Source organism: Oncorhynchus nerka, linkage group LG4 (genome assembly GCF_034236695.1).
Source record: "Oncorhynchus nerka isolate Pitt River linkage group LG4, Oner_Uvic_2.0, whole genome shotgun sequence".
NCBI lineage: Eukaryota > Metazoa > Chordata > Actinopteri > Salmoniformes > Salmonidae > Oncorhynchus > Oncorhynchus nerka.
In genome coordinates, this window is record NC_088399.1 from 5,203,344 (window position 1) to 5,221,165 (window position 17,822).

The window sequence follows — 17,822 nt, forward strand, 5'->3', positions numbered from 1 at the left end:
CCCTGGTCTGGTTAACGGGCCTCATATTGACAGCTGCCACGTTATTACCCCGGTCTGGTTAACGGGCCTCATATTGACAGCTGCCATGTTAATACCTTGGTCTGGTTAACGGGCCTCATACTGACAGCTGCCATGTTATTACCCCGGTCTGGTTAACGGGCCTCATACTGCCATGTTATTACCCTGGTCTGGTTAACGGGCCTCATACTGACAGCTGCCATGTTATTACCCTGGTCTGGTTAACGGGCCTCATATTGACAGCTGCCATGTTATTACCCTGGTCTGGTTAACGGGCCTCATACTGACAGCTGCCATGTTATTACCCTGGTCTGGTTAACGGGCCTCATACTGACAGCTGCCATGTTATTACCCTGGTCTGGTTAACGGGCCTCATATTGACAGCTGCCATGTTATTACCCCGGTCTGGTTAACGGGCCTCATATTGACAGCTGCCATGTTAATACCTTGGTCTGGTTAACGGGCCTCATACTGACAGCTGCCATGTTATTACCCCGGTCTGGTTAACGGGCCTCATACTGCCATGTTATTACCCTGGTCTGGTTAACGGGCCTCATACTGACAGCTGCCATGTTATTACCCTGGTCTGGTTAACGGGCCTCATACTGCCATGTTATTACCCTGGTCTGGTTAACGGGCCTCATACTGACAGCTGCCATGTTATTACCCCGGTCTGGTTAACGGGCCTCATACTGACAGCTGCCATGTTATTACCCTGGTCTGGTTAACGGGCCTCATACTGACAGCTGCCATGTTATTACCCTGGTCTGGTTAACGGGCCTCATACTGACAGCTGCCATGTTATTACCCTGGTCTGGTTAACGGGCCTCATATTGACAGCTGCCATGTTATTACCCTGGTCTGGTTAACGGGCCTCATACTGCCATGTTATTACCCTGGTCTGGTTAACGGGCCTCATACTGCCATGTTATTACCCTGGTCTGGTTAACGGGCCTCATACTGACAGCTGCCATGTTATTACCCCGGTTTGGTTAACTGGCCTCATACTGACAGCTGCCATGTTATTACCCTGGTCTGGTTAACGGGCCTCATACTGACAGCTGCCATGTTATTACCCTGGTCTGGTTAACGGGCCTCATATTGACAGCTGCCATGTTATTACCCCGGTCTGGTTAACAGGCCTCATATTGACAGCTGCCATGTTATTACCCTGGTCTGGTTAACGGGCCTGCCATGTTATTACCCTGGTCTGGTTAACGGGCCTCATACTGACAGCTGCCATGTTATTACCCTGGTCTGGTTAACGGGCCTCATACTGACAGCTGCCATGTTATTACCCTGGTCTGGTTAACGGGCCTCATACTGAAAGCTGCCATGTTATTACCCTGGTCTGGTTAACGGGCCTCATACTGACAGCTGCCATGTTATTACCCTGGTCTGGTTAACGGGCCTCATACTGACAGCTGCCATGTTATTACCCTGGTCTGGTTAACAGGCCTCATACTGACAGCTGCCATGTTATTACCCTGGTCTGGTTAACGGGCCTCATACTGACAGCTGCCATGTTATTACCCTGGTCCGGTTAACGGGCCTCATACTGACAGCTGCCATGTTATTACCCTGGTCTGGTTAACGGGCCTCATACTGCCATGTTATTACCCTGGTCTTGTTAACGGGCCTCATACTGACAGCTGCCATGTTATTACCCTGGTCTGGTTAACGGGCCTCATACTGACAGCTGCCATGTTATTACCCTGGTCTGGTTAACGGGCCTCATACTGCCATGTTATTACCCTGGTCTGGTTAACGGGCCTCATACTGACAGCTGCCATGTTATTACCCTGGTCTGGTTAACGGGCCTCATACTGACAGCTGCCATGTTATTACCCTGGTCTGGTTAACGGGCCTCATACTGCCAGCTGCCATGTTATTACCCTGGTCTGGTTAACGGGCCTCATACTGCCATGTTATTACCCTGGTCTGGTTAACGGGCCTCATACTGACAGCTGCCATGTTATTACCCTGGTCTGGTTAACGGGCCTGCCATGTTATTACCCTGGTGTGGTTAACGGTCCTCATACTGCCATGTTATTACCCTGGTCTGGTTAACAGGCCTCATACTGACAGCTGGCATGTTATTACCCCGGTCTGGTTAACGGGCCTCATACTGACAGCTGCCATGTTATTACCCTGGTCTGGTTAACGGGCCTCATATTGACAGCTGCCATGTTATTACCCTGGTCTGGTTAACGGGCCTCATACTGACAGCTGCCATGTTATTACCCTGGTCTGGTTAACGGGCCTCATACTGACAGCTGCCATGTTATTACCCTGGTCTGGTTAACGGGCCTCATACTGATAGCTGCCATGTTATTACCCTGGTCTGGTTAACGGGCCTCATATTGACAGCTGCCATGTTATTACCCCGGTCTGGTTAACGGGCCTCATATTGACAGCTGCCATGTTAATACCTTGGTCTGGTTAACGGGCCTCATACTGACAGCTGCCATGTTATTACCCTGGTCTGGTTAACGGGCCTGCCATGTTATTACCCTGGTCTGGTTAACGGGCCTCATACTGACAGCTGCCATGTTATTACCCTGGTCTGGTTAACGGGCCTCATACTGACAGCTGCCATGTTATTACCCTGGTCTGGTTAACGGGCCTCATACTGAAAGCTGCCATGTTATTACCCTGGTCTGGTTAACGGGCCTCATACTGACAGCTGCCATGTTATTACCCTGGTCTGGTTAACGGGCCTCATACTGACAGCTGCCATGTTATTACCCTGGTCTGGTTAACAGGCCTCATACTGACAGCTGCCATGTTATTACCCTGGTCTGGTTAACGGGCCTCATACTGACAGCTGCCATGTTATTACCCTGGTCCGGTTAACGGGCCTCATACTGACAGCTGCCATGTTATTACCCTGGTCTGGTTAACGGGCCTCATACTGCCATGTTATTACCCTGGTCTTGTTAACGGGCCTCATACTGACAGCTGCCATGTTATTACCCTGGTCTGGTTAACGGGCCTCATACTGACAGCTGCCATGTTATTACCCTGGTCTGGTTAACGGGCCTCATACTGCCATGTTATTACCCTGGTCTGGTTAACGGGCCTCATACTGACAGCTGCCATGTTATTACCCTGGTCTGGTTAACGGGCCTCATACTGACAGCTGCCATGTTATTACCCTGGTCTGGTTAACGGGCCTCATACTGCCAGCTGCCATGTTATTACCCTGGTCTGGTTAACGGGCCTCATACTGCCATGTTATTACCCTGGTCTGGTTAACGGGCCTCATACTGACAGCTGCCATGTTATTACCCTGGTCTGGTTAACGGGCCTGCCTATTACCCTGCCATGTTATTACCCTGGTGTGGTTAACGGTCCTCATACTGCCATGTTATTACCCTGGTCTGGTTAACGGGCCTCATACTGACAGGTGCCATGTTATTACCCCGGTCTGGTTAACGGGCCTCATACTGACAGCTGGCATGTTATTACCCCGGTCTGGTTAACGGGCCTCATACTGACAGCTGCCATGTTATTACCCTGGTCTGGTTAACGGGCCTCATACTGACAGCTGCCATGTTATTACCCTGGTCTGGTTAACGGGCCTCATACTGACAGCTGCCATGTTATTACCCTGGTCTGGTTAACGGGCCTCATACTGACAGCTGCCATGTTATTACCCTGGTCTGGTTAACGGGCCTCATACTGATAGCTGCCATGTTATTACCCTGGTCTGGTTAACGGGCCTCATACTGACAGCTGCCATGTTATTACCCTGGTCTGGTTAACGGGCCTCATATTGACAGCTGCCATGTTATTACCCTGGTCTGGTTAACGGGCCTCATACTGACAGCTGCCATGTTATTACCCTGGTCTGGTTAACGGGCCTCATACTGCCATGTTATTACCCTGGTCTGGTTAACGGGCCTCATACTGACAGCTGCCATGTTATTACCCTGGTCTGGTTAACGGGCCTCATATTGACAGCTGCCATGTTATTACCCTGGTCTGGTTAACGGGCCTCATACTGACAGCTGCCATGTTATTACCCTGGTCTGGTTAACGGGCCTCATACTGACAGCTGCCATGTTATTACCCTGGTCTGGTTAACGGGCCTCATACTGACAGCTGCCATGTTATTACCCCGGTCTGGTTAACGGGCCTCATACTGACAGCTGGCATGTTATTACCCCGGTCTGGTTAACGGGCCTCATACTGACAGCTGCCATGTTATTACCCTGGTCTGGTTAACGGGCCTCATATTGACAGCTGCCATGTTATTACCCTGGTCTGGTTAACGGGCCTCATACTGACAGCTGCCATGTTATTACCCTGGTCTGGTTAACGGGCCTCATACTGACAGCTGCCATGTTATTACCCTGGTCTGGTTAACGGGCCTCATACTGATAGCTGCCATGTTATTACCCTGGTCTGGTTAACGGGCCTCATACTGACAGCTGCCATGTTATTACCCTGGTCTGGTTAACGGGCCTCATACTGACAGCTGCCATGTTATTACCCTGGTCTGGTTAACGGGCCTCATACTGACAGCTGCCATGTTATTACCCTGGTCTGGTTAACGGGCCTCATACTGACAGCTGCCATGTTATTACCCTGGTCTGGTTAACGGGCCTCATACTGATAGCTGCCATGTTATTACCCTGGTCTGGTTAACGGGCCTCATACTGACAGCTGCCATGTTATTACCCTGGTCTGGTTAACGGGCCTCATACTGACAGCTGCCATGTTATTACCCTGGTCTGGTTAACGGGCCTCATACTGACAGCTGCCATGTTATTACCCTGGTCTGGTTAACGGGCCTCATATTGACAGCTGCCATGTTATTACCCCGGTCTGGTTAACGGGCCTCATATTGACAGCTGCCATGTTAATACCTTGGTCTGGTTAACGGGCCTCATACTGACAGCTGCCATGTTATTACCCCGGTCTGGTTAACGGGCCTCATACTGCCATGTTATTACCCTGGTCTGGTTAACGGGCCTCATACTGACAGCTGCCATGTTATTACCCTGGTCTGGTTAACGGGCCTCATACTGCCATGTTATTACCCTGGTCTGGTTAACGGGCCTCATACATGACCCCTGGTCAGCTGCCATGTTATTACCCTGGTCTGGTTAACGGGCCTCATACTGACAGCTGCCATGTTATTACCCTGGTCTGGTTAACGGGCCTCATACTGACAGCTGCCATGTTATTACCCTGGTCTGGTTAACGGGCCTCATACTGACAGCTGCCATGTTATTACCCTGGTCTGGTTAACGGGCCTCACATTGACAGCTGCCATGTTATTACCCTGGTCTGGTTAACGGGCCTCATACTGCCATGTTATTACCCTGGTCTGGTTAACGGGCCTCATACTGACAGCTGCCATGTTATTACCCTGGTCTGGTTAACGGGCCTCATACTGACAGCTGCAATGTTATTACCCTGGTTTGGTTAACGGGCCCACTGACAGTTATTACCCTGGTCTGGTTAACGGGCCTCATATTGACAGCTGCCATGTTATACCCTGGTCTGGTTAACGGGCCTCATACTGACAGCTGCCATGTTATTACCCTGGTCTGGTTAACGGGCCTCATATTGACAGCTGCCATGTTATTACCCTGGTCTGGTTAACGGGCCTCATACTGACAGCTGCCATGTTATTACCCTGGTCTGGTTAACGGGCCTCAAACTGCCACGTTATTACCCTGGTCTGGTTAACGGGCCTCATACTGACAGCTGCCATGTTATTACCCTGGTCTGGTTAACAGGCCTCATACTGACAGCTGCCATGTTATTACCCTGGTCTGGTTAACGGGCCTCATACTGACAGCTGCCATGTTATTACCCTGGTCTGGTTAACGGGCCTCATACTGACAGCTGCCATGTTATTACCCTGGTCTGGTTAACGGGCCTCATACTGACAGCTGCCATGTTATTACCCTGGTCTTGTTATTACCCTGGTCTGGGGCCTCATACTGACAGCTGCCATGTTATTACCCTGGTCTGGTTAACGGGCCTCATACTGACAGCTGCCATGTTATTACCCTGGTCTGGTTAACGGGCCTCATACTGACAGCTGCCATGTTATTACCCTGGTCTGGTTAACGGGCCTCATACTGCCATGTTATTACCCTGGTCTGGTTAATATTGACAGCTGCCATGTTAATACCCTGGTCTGGTTAACGGGCCTCATACTGACAGCTGCCATGTTATTACCCTGGTCTGGTTAACGGGCCTCATACTGCCATGTTATTACCCTGGTCTGGTTAACGGGCCTCATACTGACAGCTGCCATGTTATTACCCTGGTCTGGTTAACGGGCCTCATACTGCCATGTTATTACCCTGGTCTGGTTAACGGGCCTCATACTGACAGCTGCCATGTTATTACCCCGGTCTGGTTAACGGGCCTCATACTGACAGCTGCCATGTTATTACCCCGGTCTGGTTAACGGGCCTCATACTGACAGCTGCCATGTTATTACCCTGGTCTGGTTAACGGGCCTCATACTGACAGCTGCCATGTTATTACCCTGGTCTTGTTAACGGGCCTCATAATGACAGCTGCCATGTTATTACCCTGGTCTGGTTAACGGGCCTCATACTGACAGCTGCTATGTTATTACCCCGGTCTGGTTAACGGGCCTCATACTGCCATGTTATTACCCTGGTCTGGTTAATATTGACAGCTGCCATGTTAATACCCTGGTCTGGTTAACGGGCCTCATACTGACAGCTGCCATGTTATTACCCTGGTCTGGTTAACGGGCCTCATACTGACAGCTGCCATGTTATTACCCTGGTCTGGTTAACGGGCCTCATACTGCCATGTTATTACCCTGGTCTGGTTAACGGGCCTCATACTGCCATGTTATTACCCTGGTCTGGTTAACGGGCCTCATACTGACAGCTGCCATGTTATTACCCCGGTCTGGTTAACGGGCCTCATACTGACAGCTGCCATGTTATTACACTGGTCTGGTTAACGGGCCTCATACTGACAGCTGCCATGTTATTACCCTGGTCTGGTTAACGGGCCTCATACTGACAGCTGCCATGTTATTACCCTGGTCTGGTTAACGGGCCTCATACTGACAGCTGCCATGTTATTACCCTGGTCTGGTTAACGGGCCTCATACTGCAATGTTATTACCCTGGTCTGGTTAACGGGCCTCATACTGACAGCTGCCATGTTATTACCCTGGTCTGGTTAACGGGCCTCATATTGACAGCTGCCATGTTATACCCTGGTCTGGTTAACGGGCCTCATACTGACAGCTGCCATGTTATTACCCTGGTCTGGTTAACGGGCCTCACAGGCCTATACTGACAGCTGCCATGTTATTACCCTGGTCTGGTTAACGGGCCTCATACTGACAGCTGCCATGTTATTACCCTGGTCTGGTTAACAGGCCTCATACTGACAGCTGCCATGTTATTACCCTGGTCTGGTTAACGGGCCTCATACTGACAGCTGCCATGTTATTACCCTGGTCTGGTTAACGGGCCTCATACTGACATGTTATTACCCTGGTCCATGCTGCCATGTTATTACCCTGGTCTGGTTAACGGGCCTCATACTGACAGCTGCCATGTTATTACCCTGGTCTGGTTAACGGGCCTCATACTGACAGCTGCCATGTTATTACCCTGGTCTGGTTAACGGGCCTCTGACAGCTGCCATGTTATTACCCTGGTCTGGACAGCTGCCATGTTATTACCCTGGTCTGGTTAACGGGCCTCATACTGACAGCTGCCATGTTATTACCCTGGTCTGGTTAACGGGCCTCATACTGACAGCTGCCATGTTATTACCCTGGTCTGGTTAACGGGCCTCATACTGACAGCTGCCATGTTATTACCCTGGTCTGGTTAACGGGCCTCATACTGACAGCTGCCATGTTATTACCCTGGTCTGGTTAACGGGCCTCATACTGACAGCTGCCATGTTATTACCCTGGTCTGGTTAACGGGCCTCATACTGCCATGTTATTACCCTGGTCTGGTTAACGGGCCTCATACTGACAGCTGCCATGTTATTACCCTGGTCTGGTTAACGGGCCTCATATTGACAGCTGCCATGTTATTACCCTGGTCTGGTTAACGGGCCTCATACTGACAGCTGCCATGTTATTACCCTGGTCTGGTTAACGGGCCTCATACTGACAGCTGCCATGTTATTACCCTGGTCTGGTTAACGGGCCTCATACTGACAGCTGCCATGTTATTACCCTGGTCTGGTTAACAGGCCTCATACTGACAGCTGCCATGTTATTACCCTGGTCTGGTTAACGGGCCTCATACTGACAGCTGCCATGTTATTACCCTGGTCTGGTTAACGGGCCTCATATTGACAGCTGCCATGTTATTACCCTCGGTCTGGTTCACACTGCCATGTTATTACCCTGGTCTGACAGCTGCCATGTTATTACCCTGGTCTGGTTAACGGGCCTCATACTGACAGCTGCCATGTTATTACCCTGGTCTGGTTAACGGGCCTCAAACTGCCACGTTATTACCCTGGTCTGGTTAACGGGCCTCATACTGACAGCTGCCATGTTATTACCCTGGTCTGGTTAACAGGCCTCATACTGACAGCTGCCATGTTATTACCCTGGTCTGGTTAACGGCCTCATACTGACAGCTGCCATGTTATTACCCTGGTCTGGTTAACGGGCCTCACTGACAGCTGCCATGTTATTACCCTGGTCTGGTTAACGGGCCTCATACTGACAGCTGCCATGTTATTACCCTGGTCTGGTTAACGGGCCTCATACTGACAGCTGCCATGTTATTACCCTGGTCTGGTTAACGGGCCTCATACTGACAGCTGCCATGTTATTACCCTGGTCTGGTTAACGGGCCTCATACTGACAGCTGCCATGTTATTACCCTGGTCTGGTTAACGGGCCTCATACTGACAGCTGCCATGTTATTACCCTGGTCTGGTTAACAGGCCTCATACTGACAGCTGCCATGTTATTACCCTGGTCTGGTTAACGGGCCTCATACTGACAGCTGCCATGTTATTACCCTGGTCTGGTTAACGGGCCTCATTGACACTGCCATGTTATTACCCTGGTCTGGTTAACGGGCCTCATACTGACAGCTGCCATGTTATTACCCTGGTCTGGTTAACGGGCCTCATACTGACAGCTGCCATGTTATTACCCTGGTCTGGTTAACGGGCCTCATACTGACAGTTATTGCCATGGTTATTACCCTGGTCTGTTAACCCTGGTCGGGCCTCATACTGACAGCTGCCATGTTATTACCCTGGTCTGGTTAACAGGCCTCATACTGACAGCTGCCATGTTATTACCCTGGTCTGGTTAACGGGCCTCATACTGACAGCTGCCATGTTATTACCCTGGTCTGGTTAACGGGCCTCATACTGCCATGTTATTACCCTGGTCTGGTTAACGGGCCTCATACTGACAGCTGCCATGTTATTACCCTGGTCTGGTTAACGGGCCTCATACTGACAGCTGCCATGTTATTACCCTGGTCTGGTTAACGGGCCTCATACTGACAGCTGCCATGTTATTACCCTGGTCTGGTTAACGGGCCTCATACTGCCATGTTATTACCCTGGTCTGGTTAACGGGCCTCATACTGACAGCTGCCATGTTGTTACCCTGGTCTGGTTAACGGGCCTCATACTGACAGCTGCCATGTTATTACCCTGGTCTGGTTAAGGCCTCATACTGACAGCTGCCATGTTATTACCCTGGTCTGGTTAACGGGCCTTAGCTGCCATGTTATTCTGGTCTGGTTAACGGGCCTCATACTGACAGCTGCCATGTTATTACCCTGGTCTGGTTAACGGGCCTCATACTGACAGCTGCCATGTTATTACCCTGGTCTGGTTAACGGGCCTCATACTGACAGCTGGTTAACGGGCCTCATACTGACAGCTGCCATGTTATTACCCTGGTCTGGTTAACGGGCCTCATACTGACAGCTGCCATGTTATTACCCTGGTCTGGTTAACGGGCCTCATACTGACAGCTGCCATGTTATTACCCTGGTCTGGTTAACGGGCCATACTGACAGCTGCCATGTTATTACCCTGGTCTGGTTAACGGGCCTCATACTGACAGCTGCCATGTTATTACCCTGGTCTGGTTAACGGGCCTCATACTGACAGCTGCCATGTTATTACCCTGGTCTGGTTAACGGGCCTCATACTGACAGCTGCCATGTTATTACCCTGGTCTGGTTAACGGGCCTCATTGACAGCTGCCATGTTATTACCCTGGTCTGGTTAATATACATGACAGCTGCCATGTTATTACCCTGGTCTGGTTAACGGGCCTCATACTGACAGCTGCCATGTTATTACCCTGGTCTGGTTAACGGGCCTCATACTGCCATGTTATTACCCTGGTCTGGTTAACGGGCCTCATACTGACAGCTGCCATGTTATTACCCTGGTCTGGTTAACGGGCCTCATACTGACAGCTGCCATGTTATTACCCTGGTCTGGTTAACGGGCCTCATACTGACAGCTGCCATGTTATTACCCTGGTCTGGTTAACGGGCCTCATACTGACAGCTGCCATGTTATTACCCCGGTCTGGTTAACGGGCCTCATACTGACAGCTGCCATGTTATTACCCTGGTCTGGTTAACGGGCCTCATACTGACAGCTGCCATGTTATTACCCTGGTCTTGTTAACGGGCCTCATACTGACAGCTGCCATGTTATTACCCTGGTCTGGTTAACGGGCCTCATACTGACAGCTGCTATGTTATTACCCCGGTCTGGTTAACGGGCCTCATACTGCCATGTTATTACCCTGGTCTGGTTAATATTGACAGCTGCCATGTTAATACCCTGGTCTGGTTAACGGGCCTCATACTGACAGCTGCCATGTTATTACCCTGGTCTGGTTAACGGGCCTCATACTGACAGCTGCCATGTTATTACCCTGGTCTGGTTAACGGGCCTCATACTGCCATGTTATTACCCTGGTCTGGTTAACGGGCCTCATACTGCCATGTTATTACCCTGGTCTGGTTGGTCTGGTTAACCCCGGTCTGGCCTCATACTGACAGCTGCCATGTTATTACCCTGGTCTGGTTAACGGGCCTCATACTGACAGCTGCCATGTTATTACCCTGGTCTGGTTAACAGGGTTATTACCCTGGTCTGGTTCATATACTGACAGCTGCCATGTTATTACCCTGGTCTGGTTAACGGGCCTCATACTGACAGCTGCCATGTTATTACCCTGGTCTGGTTAACGGGCCTCATACTGCAGCTGCCATGTTATTACCCTGGTCTGGTTAACGGGCCTCATACTGACAGCTGCCATGTTATTACCCTGGTCTGGTTAACGGGCCTCATACTGACAGCTGCCATGTTATTACCCTGGTCTGGTTAACGGGCCTCATACTGACAGCTGCCATGTTATTACCCTGGTCTGGTTAACGGGCCTCATATTGACAGCTGCCATGTTATTACCCTGGTCTGGTTAACGGGCCTCATACTGACAGCTGCCATGTTATTACCCTGGTCTGGTTAACGGGCCTCATACTGACAGCTGCCATGTTATTACCCTGGTCTGGTTAACAGGCCTCATACTGACAGCTGCCATGTTATTACCCTGGTCTGGTTAACGGGCCTCATACTGACCCTGGTCAGCTGCCATGTTATTACCCTGGTCTGGTTAACGGGCCTCATACTGACAGCTGCCATGTTATTACCCTGGTCTGGTTAACGGGCCTCATACTGACAGCTGCCATGTTATTACCCTGGTCTGGTTAATACTGACAGCTGCCATGTTATTACCCTGGTCTGGTTAACGGGCCTCATTGACAGCTGCCATGTTATACCCTGGTCTGGTTAACGGGCCTCATACTGACAGCTGCCATGTTATTACCCTGGTCTGGTTAACGGGCCTCATACTGACAGCTGCCATGTTATTACCCTGGTCTGGTTAACGGGCCTCATACTGACAGCTGCCATGTTATTACCCTGGTCTGGTTAACGGGCCTCATACTGACAGCTGCCATGTTATTACCCTGGTCTGGTTAACGGGCCTCATACTGACAGCTGCCATGTTATTACCCTGGTCTGGTTAACGGGCCTCATACTGACAGCTGTCTGTTATTACCCTGGTCTGGTTAACGGGCCTCATACTGACAGCTGCCATGTTATTACCCTGGTCTGGTTAACGGGCCTCATACTGACAGCTGCCATGTTATTACCCTGGTCTGGTTAACGGGCCTCATACTGACAGCTGCCATGTTATTACCCTGGTCTGGTTAACGGGCCTCATACTGCCATGTTATTACCCTGGTCTGGTTAACGGGCCTCATACGGGCCTCATACTGACAGCTGCCATGTTATTACCCTGGTCTGACGGGCCTCTACTGACAGCTGCCATGTTATTACCCTGGTCTGGTTAACGGGCCTCATACTGACAGCTGCCATGTTATTACCCTGGTCTGGTTAACGGGCCTCATACTGACAGCTGCCATGTTATTACCCTGGTCTGGTTAACGGGCCTCATACTGACAGCTGCCATGTTATTACCCTGGTCTGGTTAACGGGCCTCATACTGACAGCTGCCATGTTATTACCCTGGTCTGGTTAACAGGCCTCATACTGACAGCTGCCATGTTATTACCCTGGTCTGGTTAACGGGCCTCATGCCTGACAGCTGCCATGTTATTACCCTGGTCTGGTTAACGGGCCTCATACTGACAGCTGCCATGTTATTACCCTGGTCTGGTTAACGGGCCTCATACTGACAGCTGCCATGTTATTACCCTGGTCTGGTTAACGGGCCTCATACTGACAGCTGCCATGTTATTACCCTGGTCTGGTTAACGGGCCTCATACTGACAGCTGCCATGTTATTACCCTGGTCTGGTTAACGGGCCTCATACTGACAGCTGCCATGTTATTACCCTGGTCTGGTTAACGGGCCTCATACTGACAGCTGCCATGTTATTACCCTGGTCTGGTTAACGGGCCTCATACTGACAGCTGCCATGTTATTACCCTGGTCTGGTTAACGGGGCCTCATACTGACAGCTGCCATGTTATTACCCTGGTCTGGTTAACGGGCCTCATACTGACACTGCCATGTTATTACCCTGGTCTGGTTAACGGGCCTCATACTGACAGCTGCCATGTTATTACCCTGGTCTGGTTAACGGGCCTCATACTGACAGCTGCCATGTTATTACCCTGGTCTGGTTAACGGGCCTCATACTGACAGCTGCCATGTTATTACCCTGGTCTGGTTAACGGGCCTCATACTGACAGCTGCCATGTTATTACCCTGGTCTGGTTAACGGGCCTCATACTGACAGCTGCCATGTTATTACCCTGGTCTGGTTAACGGGCCTCATACTGACAGCTGCCATGTTATTACCCTGGTCTGGTTGGTCTGCCATGTTAACTGGTCTGGCCTCATACTGACAGCTGCCATGTTATTACCCTGGTCTGGTTAACGGGCCTCATACTGACAGCTGCCATGTTATTACCCTGGTCTGGTTAACGGGCCTCATACTGCCATGTTATTACCCTGGTCTGGTTAACGGGCCTCATACTGACAGCTGCCATGTTATTACCCTGGTCTGGTTAACGGGCCTCATACTGACAGCTGCCATGTTATTACCCTGGTCTGGTTAACGGGCCTCATACTGACAGCTGCCATGTTATTACCCTGGTCTGGTTAACGGGCCTCATACTGACAGCTGCCATGTTATTACCCTGGTCTGGTTAACGGGCCTCATACTGACAGCTGCCATGTTATTACCCTGGTCTGGTTAACGGGCCTCATACTGACAGCTGCCATGTTATTACCCTGGTCTGGTTAACGGGCCTCATGACAGCTGCCATGTTATTACCCTGGTCTGGTTAACGGGCCTCATACTGACAGCTGCCATGTTATTACCCCGGTCTGGTTAACGGGCCTCATACTGACAGCTGCCATGTTATTACACTGGTCTGGTTAACGGGCCTCATACTGACAGCTGCCATGTTATTACCCCGGTCTGGTTAACGGGCCTCATACTGACAGCTGCCATGTTATTACCCCGGTCTGGTTAACGGGCCTCATACTGACAGCTGCCATGTTATTACCCCGGTCTGGTTAACGGGCCTCATACTGACAGCTGCCATGTTATTACCCTGGTCTGGTTAACGGGCCTCATACTGACAGCTGCCATGTTATTACCCTGGTCTGGTTAACGGGCCTCAGCACTTGTAGCTACAGGAAGCAGCACGTAGTACTTGTTCTACAGGAAGCAGCACGTAGTACTTGTTCTACAGGAAGCAGCACGTAGTACTTGTTCTAGAGGAAGCAGCACGTAGTACTTGTTCTACAGGAAGCAGCACGTAGTACTTGTTCTACAGAAAGCAGCACGTAGTACTTGTTCTACAGGAAGCAGCACGTAGTACTTGTTCTACAGGAAGCAGCACGTAGTACTTGTTCTACTGGAAGCAGCACGTAGTACTTGTTCTACAGGAAGCAGCACGTAGTACTTGTTCTACAGGAAGCAGCACGTAGTACTTGTTCTACAGGAAGCAGCACGTAGCACTTGCTTGCTGTGCCTGCAACCTACAATGCACGACTTTGCCCTGTCTAACTGCACTGCAACATTCTAACAGCAGACTGATAGAGAGTCACTGAAACATTGTGGCGAGACCGTCTGGGAGAGAAATGAACTCTTTGCAAACAGTGTTGTTCCAGTTCGTACCGTGGGGTAGTTATGCTCAAGCCTATAGAAGAGGTTCCAATTAGGGTATAGACATGTAGGATATAGAACAGGTAGTACCGTGGAGGTATAGGGTATAGACATGTAGCATATAGAACAGGTAGTACCGTGGGGGGATAGGGTATAGACATGTACGATATAGAACAGGTAGTACCGTGGGGGATAGGGTATAGACATGTAGGATATAGAACAGGTAGTACCGTGGGGGGATAGGGTATAGACATGTAGGATATAGAAGAGGTAGTACCGTGGAGGGATAGGGTATAGACATGTAGGATATAGAACAGGTAGTACCGTGGGGGGATAGGGTATAGACATGTAGGATATAGAACTGGTAGTACCGTGGGGGGATAGGGTATAGGGTATAGACATGTAGCATATAGAACAGGTAGTACCGTGGAGGGATAGACACGTACGATATAGAACAGGTAGTACCGTGGGGGGATAGGGTATAGACATGTAGCATATAGAACAGGTAGTACCGTGGGGGATAGGGTATAGACATGTAGCATATAGAACAGGTAGTACCGTGGGGGGATAGGGTATAGACATGTAGGATATAGAACAGGTAGTACCGTGGGGGGATAGGGTATAGGGTATAGACATGTAGCATATAGAACAGGTAGTACCGTGGGGGGATAGGGTATAGGGTATAGACATGTAGGATATAGAACAGGTAGTACCGTGGAGGGATAGGGTATAGGACATAGACATGTAGCATATAGAACAGGTAGTACCGTGGGGGGATAGGGTATAGACATGTAGCATATAGAACAGGTAGTACCGTGGAGGGATAGGGTATAGACATGTAGCATATAGAACAGGTAGTACCGTGGGGTAGTCGAGCTCAAAGAAGGTCTCCAGGTTATTGATGAGGTTGGGGTCTACTCCTTTCAGAGGCTTCAGTAGAGAGACCCCCGCCAGCTTACTGTAGGGCTGCTTGTCACGGCTCTTCTTATTGAGACAGAGTCGGCTATAGGAGAGACAGACAAGCACAATTACAACGTTATTGTCAGGGCTCTTCTTACTGAGACAGAGTCGGCTATAGGAGAGACAGACAAGCACAACTGTTACTTCTACTTCTGCGTGTGCTGCTGCATTGTAGGGGTAAGGCCTAGGCAACCAAAGACTTGTTTGTTGCTTGTTTCAGCAAGAGGCAACGAAGTGTAATCACGCTGTTAAGAGTCTCTGTTACCACAGAACGGACTCAACCACACGAATAGGGCTGGGCGAAATGGCCACAAAAATCATATTTAGATTTGTTTTTTCAAACTTAACGGCGATTCACGAGATAGATATATAATATCTATCAATATATATATATATTTTTAAATGTAAATAAATAAGCTTTGTTGTACAATTTAAAAAAGGTAAAAATACCCCACACTTCAAACAGCAATGACCTAATAAATTCAGTGTTTATGAAATCAGGGAAATAATACAATTATTTTATCAAAATAGTTGAACCTGTTGTTGTTGTTGCAATAATCAGTGATCTGGCTTTCAGGTCGAACTACGAAAACAACCTTTTTGTTCAATTTAACCAGTACGCACATCCACTAATAAATACTCGCTACTGTATATAGCCTCTCTACTGTATATAGCCTCTCTACTGTATATAGCCTCTCTACTGTATATAGCCTCTCTACTGTATATAGCCTCGCTACTGTATATAGCCTCGCTACTGTATATAGCCTCTCTACTGTATATAGCCTCTCTACTGTATATAGCCTCTCTACTGTATATAGCCCCTCTACTGTATATAGCCTCTCTACTGTATATAGCCCCTCTACTGTATATAGCCTCTCTACTGTATATAGCCCCTCTACTGTATATAGCCTCTCTACTGTATATAGCCTCTCTACTGTATATAGCCTCTCTACTGTATATAGCCTCTCTACTGTATATAGCCCCTCTACTGTATATAGCCTCTCTACTGTTATAGCCTCTCTACTGTATATAGCCTCTCTACTGTATATAGCCTCTCTCTGTATATAGCCTCTCTGTATATAGCCTCTCTACTGTATATAGCCCCTCTACTGTATATAGCCTCTCTACTGTATATAGCCTCTCTACTGTATTGCCTCTCTACTGTATATAGCCTCTCTACTGTATATAGCCTCTCTACTGTATATAGCCTCTCTACTGTATATAGCCTCTCTACTGTATATAGCCCCTCTACTGTATATAGCCTCTCTACTGTATATAGCCTCTCTACTGTATATAGCCTCTCTACTGTATATAGCCTGTCTTTTTACTGTTGTTTTATTTCTTTACCCATCTATTGTTCACCTAATACCTTTTTTTTTTGCACTATTGGTTAGAGCCTGTAAGTGAGCATTTCACTGTAAGGTGAAGCAGTGATAAGACACACAATAGTATCCACTCACCAGGCTGCACTGGGACTGGTTATAACAAGGGAAAGGATTCTCAAGACGGGTTTAACATTTGATATTGTGTATGCTCTCTGTAAATGTTTTTATTTCTCTTTTATCTCTCTACCTGTTGTATTCGGCGCATGTGACAAATAAACTTTGATTTGAAAGACCAACTTCTGGTAGCAGGCAGTGTAGATCATTAACAAGGCCTCATGAACAATCTCTCAAGCACAAGTCCCACATGCTAGCGAGTAGCCAGCTAAACTTCATATTTAAAGTCCAGCCAAATGTTTTAACAACAAGCCTGTTGACTTTGTTTACATGTCGAGATCAAGTGGCCTACCTGGATCGGATGCTTCTTTCTCAGAATGAGAAGCCAATTCTTTATTTAAAAAAAAGTGTATTTTTATGCTCACTGAACATGTATGAAAGGAAACGCAGACGAGACAGGAAGCACATAAAGGGTCTGCTCTGTTCATTGGTCTTCTCGTTTTAGTAGGGTCTGCTCTGTTCATTGGTCTTCTCGTTTTAGTAGGGTCTGCTCTGTTCATTGGTCTTCTCGTTTTAGTAGGGTCTGCTCTGTTCATTGGTCCTCTCGTCTTTAGTAGGGTCTGCTCTGTTCATTGGTCTTCTCGTTTTAGTAGGGTCTGCTCTGTTCATTGGTCCTCTCGTTTTAGTAGGGTCTGCTCTGTTCATTGGTCTT

General features: G+C 49.0%; 1 protein-coding gene across 1 annotated transcript in view; it reads right to left on the reverse strand.

Moving 5' to 3' along the window:
• The window catches only part of LOC115125281 (ceramide glucosyltransferase-like), a 59,840-nt gene that overhangs the window by 31,026 nt on the left and 10,992 nt on the right, over positions 1-17,822 (reverse strand). Inside the window, exon 2 of the mRNA XM_065017163.1 lies at positions 15,573-15,714. Coding sequence (XP_064873235.1) covers positions 15,573-15,714 — 142 coding nt within the window. The remainder of the gene's footprint in view (positions 1-15,572; positions 15,715-17,822) is intronic.